Source organism: Mus caroli, unplaced genomic scaffold, assembly GCF_978045245.1.
Source record: "Mus caroli unplaced genomic scaffold, Mus_caroli_1 scaffold_17, whole genome shotgun sequence".
Classification (NCBI taxonomy): domain Eukaryota; kingdom Metazoa; phylum Chordata; class Mammalia; order Rodentia; family Muridae; genus Mus; species Mus caroli.
Genome location: NW_028227272.1, coordinates 91,397,730 through 91,413,531, shown reverse-complemented (window position 1 = coordinate 91,413,531; position 15,802 = coordinate 91,397,730). Strand labels below are relative to the sequence as shown.

Here is a 15,802-nt window from a genome sequence, read left to right as displayed (position 1 = left end):
CTGCTAGCAACCATGGGCTCTCCAGCACACTAACCCGCCCGTTATCAGATGTATTCAACTACAAGCTGGACCGCGATCGAGGCACATGGGTAGGTGGGCTGCTCTATGCTGGCTTTCACCTCACGCTATCTGCAGGCTGTGTTTCTACTGCCACCTCTTGTTGTAGCAGGGGTTTAGGAAAATCCTCCTCATGTGTCTACCTTTCAAATACTCATAAAAGTAGAATCAGTGGTTTATCTCTCAGCTTTCAGAGCTGGAGAATAGATGACCCTCTGCCTGCCAAGACTTCAGTTTTCACAAAAGGCTAGTCAAGTCATACACCTATTTATCTGATCTTGAAAGCACACAATTCACCTTCAAACAGTACAGATTATCTGTTAACTCTGGACCTAGCCAGAAACAATAACCTAGACATTTGTAGCTCATTTCTTGTCAGAACCAGTTGAGAACAGTGGTATTGATGGAAGACTGTGTCAAGCCCATCCATTCCTCTAGTCTAGATAGCCTCGGATTATCCAGGGCTTAAGCCATCTAACAGCTGCATAACGTTAATACAGCGGTATTCTCCAAGGTGGTTGGATTACTGGTGATATTTATTTTCTTCTTTTTAAACTCTTGTATTTTCCAAATTTTCTACCATGAGAATGTATTCTGTTTACAATAAAAGAGAAACACAATAAATGTTACTTTTTAAAAGCTACACACTTGGAAGATACTACACCTTTCCCCACTCCCACACCCCACACCCCAGTTCAAAGTGTTGTCACTAAGCAACGGCTAGTACAGCAAGAAGCCTACGGTGAAACCCCACACTGCATTCTTCAGAGTGTTTCATATCCTTTCTGAAATTTTTCTCAATCACTTAATTAACATTATTACTGACCCAAGTAAGAAATTTCTAAGTTAATCATGAGGAACCACCTTCAACCAAGCGATTACTATAAATGTTCTTTATGAATAATGAGAATTTTCAAGTTTTCCTTCTTTATTTTAGGCAACAGAAAAATCAAGGCACAAATGAGCTTTAACTAGTATCTACACAAGAGCTTGGGCCAGGCAGCCTTGTTCTGGGGGTCCCAGGTTCTAACTTGATTTTTAGCTTGATGTGTTCTGAGTATTTCTCTCAGCAAGGATGTAGTTTTGGACCCATTCTCTTACATTAAGGCATAATCGAATACAACAATCTATAGTTTAATATTAACACAATTTATATACTAAAGTTTTTTAAATGAAGGGCAATAAGATCACAGTATTTTTTTTCTAGTCTTTCTCAACTCATAAATAAAAGCAAAGTTCAAATTCAACATAAGGAGCTAAGTTATTATTTTATTTCATTAATACCATTAATTTTTTATGCACTCTTTCATTTATGAAGATATTTACCTAATTTTATAGAACAAGACAAAATAAACAGCAAAAGTACACTATGCAGGTTAGGTAGAGGAAAAGGACGGAATATATTATACATGTTACAATGTTGGTATCATCAGCGTGATCGGTTTAAATCTCATTATCACCACTCACTAGCTGTAGGAACTGTTCCAAGAGTAAAACGTGGAAAGTAACATAACATGCCTATTAAGGGTGCTGAGACTTAAATAACATGTCGAGTGTTTAAAATAATGTATGACAGACATATGCTCACATCCTCCTGCAGTCAGAAATAAAACCTTTTTTACCCATTTACCTACTTCAAAAAATTATTCAGGGTTTTTCTTGCATAACTGCAAGACAGATAAATGTTTCCCTAAAGTAATATTAGGCATAAAATTCAGTAATTAGTAATTAACCAACTTACCTAAACTGCCCCATACGAAGAAAACAGAGAGCTCGGTTACCATAAAGAAGATGGTTTTCGGGTCTTAAAAAAAAGTAACATTTAGTCAGAAAAACACATTATATCTGAAACAACCAAAAATCATATTGAAAACATTTTTTTTCAATTTTTAAAACTTTACAACAATGTGGCAGAGCAGAATAAAGGATTTAGAGTCTTACTGACTGAAATTAAGGTCTTTGACATTCTCAGTACATTGTTCAAAAGGTAATTACTAATGTATCTAGTTCATAGTACTACTGTGAAAACTGTTATTAAAACGCTAGTCAACTACAAAGTACATAACTATCCAAGACAAGAGTACTTATGTAAGTCAAGCTGGGTACTTTGACAAAGACAAAAGAAACTCACAAATACAAACAGTAGTAACAGGTAGATTTTTTTCAATTTTTATTAATTTTCATTATCCGATTCTGGGTAGTCAAAACCTATTCCCTTCCTTAACAGAGTGGGGAGTGGTATGCTTTAGGTATGATATCCAACTGGGTTCCCTCAATCCCTGTGAAGAAGAAGGTAGGAAAGGGGGCAGTCTCCAGAGCATCCTGCTCAGACAAGTAGTCTAAACAGAGCAAGGCATACCCGTAAGGCAGAGGAAGAGGATGGAGCATCTGAGTGAGGTGTGAGGTGTGGACAGAGTAGACACACCCAGCCTCTCAGCAACCGCAAACAATGTCCCTTAAAAGTTCCCCAAGAGGGCTGGTGAGATGGCTCAGTGGGTAAGAGCCCCCGACTGCTCTTCCGAAGGTCAGGAGTTCAAATCCCAGCAACCACATGGTGGCTCACAACCATCCGTAACAAGATCTGACTCCCTCTTCTGGAGTGTCTAAAGACAGCTCCAGTGTACTTACATATAATAAATAAATAAATCTTTAAAAAAAAAAAAAGTTCCCCAAGAAAGCAGAGGTTCCTCAATGACAACACCTTCAGTCTGAGGAACACCGCACCCACAATCAGTGAATAGCATGAAAGGAACAGCTGATAGAAAAAGAAAGAAGACAGATGTCTCTGTAGAGAAGGCTGTGGAAACGAGGGCAGAGTGGAGAAGACTCAGGGTCTTGCCTGGTGTGCTTGAGATAGATGCCTGTATCCAGGCTACCAGCACTGCTCCTAATACTGACAGATGAGGAAACCTACTCTGCATGGCAAATGATATCCTATAATCCATCTGCTTCTACGTCTCCTTAGAGTTTAGCCTGATCTGCCACATAAAAAGGAGTTTATTTTTCTACTTTGCTCTTACCTATATTCAATGGCTCTGGTGTAATAAATAACAGCTATTTCAAACTTTTCCTTTGAAAACTCTTCATTTCCTCTCATTTTCATTAGTTCTCCTTGCTGAGAAACCAAAGTAAAAGAATACCCATCAATTACCTCCAAAGACAGTCAAGAAGCCAACACCCAGGAGAAATACCTTGGTTTCTATCCTTGCTATCAAAGTAACATGGGGGTTATTTATATAGAAAATGAGAATACAATCTCTAGTATTTTGATACATTCAATTAGAACTGAAAACATGCATGGCTTCTGCATCTGCAGATACAGAAACCCATATAGATAAAAGAGGTCTGGAAAAAGTGTACTAAACATGTACTTTTTTGTCATTAAAATTTTTTTAATCTTTACTTAATTTCTGGCTTTTCAAAACATGGTTCCTCTGCTTTGTTATCTTGTGTGTAGTATACGCCTTCATGTACATATGTTGGGAGGAGTTAGGGTTAGGGTCATGCAAAGGTCAAGGAAGGGAATCTAGAGAGAACAGGTACATGTATTTGCTAAAGAGAGAGAGAGAGAGAGAGAGACTGTGTGTGTGTGTGTGTGTGTGTGAAGGGTTCACAATGCTCTCCTCAGGATGTCCTTCCAACTTATTCCCTTGAAACAGTCTCTCACTGAATGTGAAGCTAAAACCAATACATGATAACTACTTAATTATTTTTAAGTTGGCATGTTAAAAACTTAATTAATGTGTACTTTATAAATACATATTATAAATTACTAAAACTATCTTCTGTTGTGTATATGTTGTAGGCACACTTTTAAATAAAATTTATTCATGTATAATAGTGTAAAAATGAGATGTGCCTGGCAGTGGTGGTGCATGCCTTTAATCCCAGCACCTGGAGATAGAGACAGGTGATCTCTGTGAACTCAGCCAGCTTGGTCTACAGAGTGAGTTCTAGGACAGCCAAGGCTAAACAGAGAAACTCTGTTTTGAAAAGCCAGAAATTAAATAAAAATTAAAAATAAATAAAAATGAGATGAATGGTAAAACTGTAGCTTTCAGTTATTAGTAAATGTAGTAGTATCCAATAGTCCTGGGTATCTCAATGTATACACATAAATCATTAACTCACAGGCAATGTTGACTAACTGCTAAAAATATGTAGCAGGTTAGTAAGAATATACATAAAGAATGCTACATGTATAACTGAATTTTTCACTTCATACTGACATTCTTTAATTAACAAAAATTATCAATTATCAAAAACTTTAACTATAAAGCTCTAAACATTCTCTAGGAGTTAGTACTTCCTGAGTGAACTGCAGCACATGGTCTGCATCCCAGTAAGGCTGTTATCAAAGAATATCGTAATTGCTCAATATAGTACAAGCCTGGTTGAAATAAATCCTAATTTTTAAATCATTAGAAATTTTGATTAAGATAGCATTTCTTCTTTTAAAAAAAAATCCTAAATCAGAATGCCTCAACATTTCCCATTAAGCATGGTATTACTATGTTACTTTACAGTAGTTCCATTATTTTATTACTCAAGCCTATTAAAAGTTTAACAGACAAATCTTAAAGTACATGTACAGGTAAGTATCCTTACCTTCACACACTGCATGCAACTATGCCTTCTAAATTCTTCTAGCAAGTTGCAATTTTCAGTTACAACTCTAGTAATATGGTATTTATCTGAAATTTGTATTAGAAGAAGGTGAAAGAAAGTATTAGTTTTAAAATGGTATTGATAATATTCTAACTCTTGGTTTAAAAAGGTAAGTCTATTATTATGTTCATTTTACTATTAAATGTTTTTAAATAGTTTTTATGTTTTTGTAGTGTTATGCACACATTAAATAGTTAAAGAGTAAAAACTTGGGGCTGGGAATGCAGTTCTGTGGTAACAGCAACACCAAACACATTTCAGACCCTAGGTTTATCCTTGAGGTCTCAATCAATACCGTAAATCAAAGTAACAAAAAACCACTTTGTTGCTTTTGTGAATAAAATCTGTTTTTATTTCTAGCAATTAAAATTTATTATTACATTATCACTTCTTCCTTCTTTCATAATACACTGTGATTAGGGCTCCTAATTATCAAAGCCAATTCAACAAACAGTATCAAGTATTCAACATGCTAGATAGAGTGTTCAATAAAAATGTGTAAAAACAAAACCCTGAAAAAATATTTTCTAAAATATTCTTACTATAATAAAGTATTTAAAAGGTTTTAATACTTGGCTTCATAAAAGTTAATGAGAAGTTATTTGAACTATTATTCTAATAGAAAAGTTAGTAAACTAATAAAAATTAAACAGATACACTTTGTATCCAAAGGTTATCAAGCCTCATAAGCTATGAAATAAAAAGGATTTTAAAAGTTTGATTTAAAAATTTACTACAACAAAATTATAGTTAAGCTTCTATGTAACAAATCATTAATGTCCAAGATTAAAGGAACACTTAACATTTAAGATTTGAGCAAAATCTGGGATGGCCACCAGACAAGAGTCTTAAGACACAGAGTTACTTAAGTTTTAGAGAAAAGCCTGTGTTCTAACTCCGGAGGACATGAGTGAGTGCTAGTACTTACACGACTGAGGAAAATTATCTAACCCAGCCATTCTCAACCTGCCTAATACTACAACCCCTTCATTCTGTTCTTCATGTTGTGTGGTGACCCCAGCTATAGTTGTTTTTGTTGCTACTCTGTAACTGTAATTCTGCTATCGTTATGAATCATACTATAAATATCTGATATGCAGATGGTCTTAGGCAACTGATAAATGATCATGACCCACAGGTTGAGAACCATTTTTATTTATTTATTTATTTATTTATTTATTTATTTATTTATTTATTTTTTTTTTTGGTTTTTCGAGACAGGGTTTCTCTGTATAGCCCTGGCTGTCCTGGAACTCACTCTGTAGACCAGGCTGGCCTCGAACTCAGAAATCCGCCTGCCTCTGCCTCCCAAGTGCTGGGATTAAAGGCGTGCGCCACCACCGCCCGGCGAGAACCATTTTTAAACCCTAAAATTCTGACTTTATCCCCCAAAACAAAACAACTACAGCTACCCTGGCAGAACAACAGAAATGAGCCCAGGTAGATGCCTGTGATAAGCTGTTTCTCTGTTCCTCCACTGTAATTACAAGTGTTCAAAATGGCAAGGAAAACAAAATCTACACTCTCTGGATGCAACACACTCCAGTGTCCAACAACCCTACTGCAAAATCCTGTCTCTATTTACCTATAAGCATCTAAACCAACTGACAAAATACGCACTCTTCTTTCTCAGTCACGATGACAAGTTTCTGCTCTCATCATCTATTACAGGGCCAAATATTTCCTGTCTTAAGACTGTAAGCATACCATAAAAACACTGCTAATATTCAAATGCTTGAAAGGTAAAACACTTTTCAAAGTAAAGCACAGAAGGCAGCTCTATCTTAATCAAAGAGCAGATGCACCTGTAAAGGGATGACAGCCACTAAGCCCCAGCTTTAAGACTATAATGCTACAACACCAGTGAGACAAGAAATAGAGAATAAACTAACTGCAATGTTAAAAAAAACAAAATCATGTTATTTGAGCATTATACCAGAAGAAAAACACTGTTAACCGTTCCTAAGGTAAATTGAATATCATCTATGAACACATCCCATCTTTCCACATCCCATCTTGTCTCACTGGTGTTGTAGCATTATAGTCTTAAAGCTCGGGCTTAGTGGCTGTCATCCTTTACAGGTGCATCTTAATATTCTTTAAACAAGACTCAACATTTAAAGCAATTATACTTACATTCAGTAAAGAAAATACTTAGCATGGGCCAGCAATTGTCAACTGATCCTAATTTAGGTAGAATTGTTACATCACCCGTGTATTTTATCCAATTTAAAGCATCTTCCATTGCCAAGATTTTCTGTTTCAAAAGAGGAATGAAAAGGGGGATCTGAGTTTAAGTCTGAATGTATGTGGCACTGTGTGTTTGCCTTCTGTAGCATGTCAGACCATTACTCATACACTGATTTCCATCACTCCATCATGCAATAGAGAACAGCTGAACTCCTACATACACATTAAGAACAGTCACTGTGGACTCACAGGCATCTTCATGTGACCGTAGACATCTCACAGATCAAGAATGTTTCTACAATGATTACAGACATGGAAGTTGAGGTCTCTGACCCTGGGCTGTTGAGGTAGTTGGAGAGTACAGTAATATAAAGGTAGATGAGGACTCTCCGGGCACATGGCGACTAGAGCTCTGTCCTGACCATCAGGTGTGAAGGCACAGATCAAGGTTCAGGACAGGGCCACATGATCTGCAGCGTATGGCCGGGCAAAAGGGCAATCAGTGCAATGGGACTCATCGGGAGTTCACAAAATATTCTTTTTACTTTAATTTATTTTTAAGAATCTGAATAGCTGAATTGCCAATGTTCATATTAGGATTAAAGTAAATACATAAGACATTTCTGTCTCCAGTAACAGTACAAAAGGACTTATCTTTGCACATGAGCATGACATACATACCAAGGACTTAATTTCATTGGAGGAATATATGTGAGGCAAATAATCTACACAAAGAATTAGTAACTTGCAAAAGGCTTAAAACTATACTATATATATGATTTTAAAAATGAGGCAAATCTATAAGATTATTTATATAATATATAGAAATTAGTATTACCAAATACTACATGTAAAAGTTTGGGTATATGGAGTCATTATCTGAGAAACATGCAGTGAGATTGACTATTGGTCATTTGCAGTGCATGTGCTGGAGTCTCATGTTTAACACTTACATTTTCTATTTTATAACCAATTTTCAATAAGCCTTCAATAAGGAATGAATCATTCTGCAAAATAAAAAAAAGAACAAAAACCACACATTTTTCCTTATTCTGTCAATTTTGTTTGAATTCTTTTCTTTTTGGAGGGTGGGGTGGGGTGGCATGTGTATATGGGTGTACACATGTTTATGTGCACTTGTATGTGTGTGGCGGCCACAAGCTGACCATGGATGTCTTAATCACTATCCACCTTTAATATGGAAGGAAGGTCTCTTACTTGAACACAGAGCTCACTATTTCACTAATCTAGTTAGCCAGCCTAACTCTGATAATTCAATCTCTGCCTTCTGAAGTGCTAAGAATACAAGCTGGCCACCATGTCTACCCAGCACTTACATGGGTGCTGAAGATCTAAACTTCAATCCTCACTCTGGCCTGGCATCTTCCTAGCCTCGTACCCTCTATTTTAGAAAAAGTTGTGAGCTACACAGCGACATCTCAGTTAACAAGGAGCCACAGAGAGGACAAAAGTCCCCTGAGACAGTAAGAAACCTGAAAACTTATCACCTACATTACATCCCAGCTACTGTGACTTCCCAAGATATCACTCACAAGTCTGTGCCCATGCAGTACAAGTTATGCCGGTGTGGTGCACATAATCAAATGAATGAGATGTAGCACTTGGCAATAATAAGCAGCCATGCTATCTATAGGTTGGGTATTTACTGCAGCACACTTTCTATCATTATTTTAGAATACTCACTGTACTTGGGGGTGGGGGAGGGGTACAACAGCATGCCACACTGTACTGAGCTGCAATCTCACACAACTATGTTTACTCTGTCTCTTGTTTACATCAAGAGATTGGCCACTATCATCTTGGCTCAGCATTATGAGATTCTAACAACAGGGAAAACTGGCTACCAACTCAGTCCTCAGAATGTGTCCCCATCACTAAGTGATATCTAACTACACTACTCTATATGCTTAGCAGCATACTCCCCATAGGATTGATAGGGTTCATTTGTCCCTTTAGCATCTTAATAGGATTCAGAAATGGTCTTCCATACTGGTCTAGTTAGAAGTTATACTGTCTGACTTTTAAATGTACAGATTTTTGAGGTTCATTACACCTAGACTTTTAATAAACATATATGCATCATTTGTAAGTTATTACAGCTGATTTCAGCAGGAAGCACCTTTACCAAATGCAAGTTTCAACTAGAACAGTACCAAACACTGAAACAAATAAAAAATCATATAAAGATCCACAGTACAAAACACCCCATCAAATCTTTCATGACAAATTCTACTCAAATACAAATTACTTGCTAATGGTGGTGGTGTAGATCAAAAAATAACCCCTCACTTTAAGAGCCTGCTTGACAGGAGCTTTCACAAACCAGGGCTTACTTTCATTTATGATCAATTCCAGCTTCTATTCCTTAGCAAGATGCAATCCTGACCACCCCCACCCCACCTCCACTCTGGCACATGAAACCAGTATATTGGCCTTGTTGCTTCAATACCGAGCATATCCATAAACAAAACACAAATAAAAGCACTGTCTGCTAACTGCTACAAGCTGGAACTACAAGGTAAACACCGTCTATTTACCTGCTTTTGCGTGTTTGCTTGTCTTTTTTCTGTGTGTCTGTGTCTGTGTGTGTGTAGGATGGATGGGAACACAGTATAGTGCATGAACTGATATAAGAACACATGTGTGGTGAGCCATACACACATGCTGAGGCCAGAGAAGGATACCAGGCTGCTCTCTAACACCTTCCATCTTTGAGACAGTCTCTCACAGAATCTGGAGCTAAGTCGGTGGCCTGATCCTCCTGTCTTCACCCCCTTACCACAGTGTTGGGTTACAAGACCAGGATCAAAATTCAGGCCCCCGTGTCCACACAGCAAGCACTCTTACCCACTGAGCCTTCTCTCCAACTCCTGTTCATTTACATTCAAATGAGTGGGACCCACATTCTACCACTTACTGCAACTTTCTTTGCCAAATCCACAATGTCTTCCATCAACTCAAGATGTTGTAATTTCTTCAAACTTATCTCAGCAGCACGAGAACGGCTTAAAGACAATGTTTTTTTAAGATTAGGATCCCAAATGTTATTACTTAGCGAATGTTACATTTACATGAACTTTATAGTTATAGTTCTACTTAAACTATGTGGAAAGTTCTTTTGTCTTTACTCTATCAGGTATTCAATAAGCAAACCAGACACTGATATCTGTTCCTCCTTTCTGTAGCACTCAGCTTTAAGTTTACAATCTATTACTATTCAGGGAATTCATTAAAGGCTTGTAATTAATCATTTATACTCAAATCCCAAGTCTTTACTTTTCTATGTGATTAAACAAAGATAACATTCCAGAAAGAGGCACGAGCCCCCTACTGTACTTGGTATTTCTCAGTACTGTACAACATGCTAACACAGTTCTTAAACGACTATTATTATATAGTAACTTACATGGCTTCTACACAGGGATGCAATCTTGATATTATAGAACTGTGTTGATGTTGAAAAAGAAGTGGCCAGAAGATGTACAGCTTAATGGCATCACAGTAATCTTGCAGGATGGAGAGTGGCTTACTGCACCATATATTGCAGATGTCATATTCTTAATTAAATTTAAAAGTTTAAAATTAGCATTTTCAAATAAATCTATACAATTAATAGAGAAAAAGTAACAATAGGTATAAAAAGGGTAAAAATTGAAGGAGTAAAATATTCAACTATTAGATATTAAGAAAATTTAGGAACGAGCTGTAGCTTTACAAAAGATTAGTTTCTAGTCTGAGACAAGAGTCTCAGCATGCTGATCAAAGTTGGCCTGGAGCTTCTAATCCTTCTGCCTCAGCCTCCTTCCCAAATGCTGGGATTACAGGCCTATATAACCAAATCAAGCTAAAAATACATATTAAAAGATAAATTTGTTATGTTGGTATGACTGGATGGATAGACCTCCCTTAATAGTCTTGCAACAAATTAGCATTAAAGTATTAATATACTCACCTAAATTTTTCTCACTTTGGGCATAATCTTTATATTGCATACCCTAAAAGAAGAAAATTATTCTGATTTTTATCTGGTAAAAGGTGAAAGTATGTATTGTTTGTGGTTTCGGAACTCATCTCGGGCTTTCTCATTGGATTGTTCTGAGTTTGTTCCTTTTCCTCAGGAGCCTGGTTGATCTCCAGTCTAAGTAACTACTTCTCACCACTCTGGCAACACAGCCCTTCCCTTCTGCAATCATCTCTTCAGAAGCACGTGTACTGTCCTGTCAATACATATGCCACAAAAGCTGCTCTAAAGTAGAGTTCACAAGCCTACTCACCACGCCTTCATAGTAAAGCTGGGTTACTCGAACGTAATCGTCAGTGGTAAAGTCGGGAGTACAGATACAGTCATCCTCATAAGGGCAATCTTCCAGTAAGATATCATCTGCCAAACTGAGACCTCCCTCAGCAAAGTCATCCATGCTGCACAGTCCTAAGGAGACAGCGACATTCTAGTCAGCAGAGACATCACCTGAGGTAATAACAGAGCAGCAGCACTATTCCCTATGGTATCGTAGACCCATGCTGGGTCCTGTATCCTAAGGAAGTAACTCCAATCAGAACACTGAAGTCTACGTATTTTTATCCCTAATCCACTGTTCTTTTTCCCAGGCTCTTTCCAAAGAGCTTAATCTGTTTCTTCTTTTCTTTAGGTTTACATATTCACCATCTCTACTCTGAACTCAAGGGATATGTATCTCCCATGGGTAGAACATAACTACGGGCATCTGACTCTGTGTGTGCCTAGCAAGATATGCCTTCAGAACATTGGCCTACTGTGTACTTCTCTGCCTGCTATATGACATACCATAAAATATACCACTTCGCAGCACATAAAAACTGCTATACTCTCAACCATCCTGCCTCTACTGAGCAACCAGTTCCCGTTAGCTGCTCATATTTTCCTAGTTCTGTTCATCTCTCAGTAAGTCTCTATCTAGGGCAGAGGGGCACAATTGAAGTGTTTTGCTGTAACACTCTGCTCTCTTTGGCTGCATCCAGACTTTCCACCCTAATCATCCCTTGCTACTCTCTCAACTACTACAAACATACCCTGTGCTGCTAGACTGCAAGTGAGAAAACTTCTTTACTTTATCAAAAAATATTTTTAGCGTCTATTTCAGTGGCGGAAGAAGAAAACTATTCAAGTTTTTGGCTTTTGTTTTTCCCTAAAAAAAAGTTCAATAATGATGGGTTGGTTTTGTTTGTTTGTTTTTCAGAGCAGTACACTAAGTATCACTTAGAATTCAACATCTCATTACTTCTAGCTCTTGCCAAGTAGTCACAGTCTTGTCTTTCCATCACCAGCGCCACCATTAATACCTTCCATCTCTTCAAACCCTACTGTTGTTAGGTCAAGATCATCATTAAATAGACCACCACCAGTCCTTAGAATACACACCTATTTCTTCAATCAAACAGTATGTTCAGTTTGATGTGTGAAAACCTGACAAAAATCAAAAGTGAAGAGCCAGCCTCCTCACAAACTATTCACACTACAGGTCACACACTGTGCTGAGTGCTTCTACAGGCATTTTCTCAGTAATCCTCACAGTAACTGTTCACAGTAGAGTCACACCACCATCTCTCCTGTACAAATGTATTTTAAAACCATTTTGGTAAAATAAAGGAATTTGCTCAAGGTCACCAAGTAAGGAAAGACTCAACCCAAGCCTCTGGCTTCACGATCTTCTCTCACCACAGCTTCTTTTCCTTATCACAGCCTCCTACTCAGCTCTTGACTGTCTTCACATTTAAGAACACTGGCAATCAGTCTTCTCTCTTCCAAGTCCACCATCCCAGCCATATTAAGGCCTATGCCGATGATGCTCTTCTCAACCAACATAAATGTCACTGCCTAGTTCTCTAGGCTCCTCTTCCCAGGGTCACTTCTCACACCATATCTACTGTTTTTAAATCCTTCACTCAGAGCTGACCACACCAACAATCATTACAGCTGTCTACTTTTCCATCACATCCTGCTTGTCAACCTAATCAAGATTTTCCTACTGAGTCTTATATTTTCATCTTCTCTTGGCTTTCTACAATTTGGTTCCATTTCTACCTTTTGAGGGAAACTACTTTTAATAAGACTATTAATGACCATCTACAATAAAAATGGTCATCAATATTATCTGAAGTTTGCCTGTTCTGCATGAACAACAGTTCCAGAGTATAAGAAATTTACATAATAGCTGAAAAAAATTAAAGACACATAATATGGAAAATGTTATCCTCAGAAATAAGTATATATACTTTTAAGTTCACATTTTTTTTTTTACTATAAATACAGAAAAAGACAAGATCTGTCATAACCCACAAAATCACCACCATGGTATAAATTACAAGTGGCAGACTCAAGTCCCTCTAATATGATGCTAGTCATTAGTCATTCAAGTCTAGCAGATCTCATGACACCACACACAGCAACAACTGTACTGTGATACCAATGCTGGTGCAAGCTTCTAACGTTCCATTTTGTTTAACCACAGAGGCAATGTGGCAAAATGGTTCAGAGCATGAAGTCTGGGGCCAGTGACTGGGCTGGAACCCTGATGCTCCCACTGCCTAGGTGTATAACCCAGGGCAAGTTACTTCTCTGCGCTTCGGTTTCTTTACAAACCAAGATGGAACAACACTGCTCCCTTCCTGACTAATCAGCTAGTGCGCGTGAAGTACTTTCACGGTGCCAGGCATGTTAAGGTATACAATAAACACCAGCTATTATTAGCACTGGAGGTTGAAATTTTAAAATCTGCTATTTTTAGATGATGCCAGCTAAATAGTCTACCTTAATTGCTAAATCCAAAGAGGACTTTTCAGCTTACAACTTACTTGACACTGTGGACCACTTCCTCCTTCTGAGGACTCTTCACATGGATTCCAAAGACCATCTTCAGGTTCTCCTCCTATTGGTCTGGCTGCTCTTCCTCAGTCTCCTTCATGGGCTCTTCTTGTCCATTCCCCGCCACCCAATGTCAACTCTCTTCCTTCTCGCTCTTACTCTCTCTGAGTGTCCTTACCCACACACCCATGGCTCACAGCAACACTTTCTGAACTTTCATCATTTGCACAGCTTCACCATGATTTTTGCTGTTTCCATTTATTGCATGAATTTTTACTTAATATTTCCCTCTTATGTTTACTTAGCCTAAATAATAATGTCCATATCACATGTTTGTTATACAAGTTTTTCATGCACATTAAGTCACTATTAAAACCCTCCAGGTATTTATCTGTGTACCATTTAAATTAACTCAGGTGGTCCTACCATAGAAAACACTGGATTCCAAATGGTTATCCAAACTAAAAAAAAGTGAAGAAACCAAAAATGCAGATCAACACTGACTTCCTACTTTCCTTAAACATTTCCATCCAACTTACCTACGCCACTACTTCCCTAAAAAACAAAATGCGTGTGGATAAACCACACAGACACTTCATGTCTAATGCCAATGCCTTAGTCATGCCTTCATCTTTTCTCCTATGAACTAATGGAATACAACAAGCAGTCTTCTAAGTGGTGGCTTGCCTTCACTCAGCATCCTCTGAAACTCAGTCTATTATCTCACTGACTAAATCCACTCAACAGCCTCTCTTGGTATTAAAATAGCACTCTCTCCCAACAATATGCACATAAGGCCTGTTATAATATCACTGCTGCTTCTGTCTCACCACTACACAACACATGGCCTAGACTCAGTCACAGCTGGCTGTTGGTCATTCCCTAGCAGCCTTACTCTGCAAGCACATAATGATCACCAGCTCTGCTCAGTTCAGGAAGCAATTCCTGATCACCCCAATGCACTGAGTTTATGTCTGCAGCTCTATAAGCTTAGAGCACCGTGCCCAAACCAGACAGCAGTTTTCACACTATTTGATCATCTCTGTCTATTTATCTGTTACAGTACTCTGGGTCTAGGGGATACAAACTCTACCAAACTCAACATGTGTAGCTACTTAATATGTTCCTTTAGAATAAATTAACCTATACCTTAATTTTAAACTTGTTTTAATGTAAAAATATTTAGTAAGAAATATCTGATGAAAATTGTTTTCTAATACAAACTAAAACTACCACAGTTACATATTAAAACAAAGTGCTTACTAGATACTGAAGAACTCGAGCAATACAGGGTAGTGGGGGGTACAGCACAGGTTTTAAGACACAGTCTAACTATTGCAGCCCTAGCTAGCTTGGAACTCACTATGTAGACCAGACAAAGATGCTCTTGTACTCACAGATATCCACCTATCTCTGCCTTTCAAATTCTGAAATTAAATGTGTGTACCCTCGAGTCTGGCAGATTACAGGTTTTTAAAACAAAAATTAAAAATGTTTTGTCCATTCAAAGAAGAAAACACTTAAAGCTACCCTCTCTCTCTCTCCAAAAGCAGCAAACCTAAGCTAGAAACTAAACTGACTTCTAAAAGTTAGAGGTAGTGCTACCAAAAGCCACAATGGAGCAGGGTGGTAAACCCCTGGGCCAGAAGCCCAAGTGTAACTTGAGAATGGTTCCAGTTCATCTCCAACTCTAGCCACAACTGATACAATGCTTCAGAAATAAAAATACTCCCTATTTTAGACTCAAATTCTCACAAAGATGAATCAAATAGTCCATAACCAATCATCATCAATCAAGGATGTAACACCCCATCATGACAGAGACAATAAAAGAAAAAGTTATGTTAGAAACCCCCACCCCAAATCTCAGACTCTGAGATGTCCAAATACAGAAAACAGAACAGCTACAGATTTAAAAATGAACACAAACATGAGCAACTATGATGGAAAGGGACCCACATAGAACTTTTAAAAACAAGCCAGGAATGGTGGTACATGCCTGTAATTTCAACAACTCAGGAGAGG

The 15,802-nt window shown here is 37.8% G+C and overlaps 1 protein-coding gene across 8 annotated transcripts in view; it reads right to left on the bottom strand.

Annotated features, from left to right (window-relative positions):
• Nucleotides 1–15,802, bottom strand: part of Ttc3 (tetratricopeptide repeat domain 3) — a 101,445-nt gene that overhangs the window by 77,170 nt on the left and 8,473 nt on the right. For 4 of the 8 annotated variants that reach the window (XM_029470716.2, XM_029470712.2, XM_021184393.3 and 1 more), the window contains exons 2-10: nucleotides 11,211–11,365; nucleotides 10,889–10,931; nucleotides 10,343–10,493; nucleotides 9,854–9,941; nucleotides 7,869–7,922; nucleotides 6,862–6,982; nucleotides 4,666–4,751; nucleotides 3,078–3,172; nucleotides 1,799–1,861 (exon numbers count right to left, since the gene is read on the bottom strand). The exons of 2 other annotated variants lie outside the window; for them this stretch is intronic. In XM_029470716.2, the coding sequence (XP_029326576.1) occupies nucleotides 1,799–1,861; nucleotides 3,078–3,172; nucleotides 4,666–4,751; nucleotides 6,862–6,982; nucleotides 7,869–7,922; nucleotides 9,854–9,941; nucleotides 10,343–10,493; nucleotides 10,889–10,931; nucleotides 11,211–11,354 (845 nt within the window). In that variant the 5' untranslated portion in view covers nucleotides 11,355–11,365. The remainder of the gene's footprint in view (nucleotides 1–1,798; nucleotides 1,862–3,077; nucleotides 3,173–4,665; nucleotides 4,752–6,861; nucleotides 6,983–7,868; nucleotides 7,923–9,853; nucleotides 9,942–10,342; nucleotides 10,494–10,888; nucleotides 10,932–11,210; nucleotides 11,366–15,802) is intronic. 2 more of the 8 variants (XM_029470720.2, XM_029470714.2) reach the window with 2 other exon arrangements.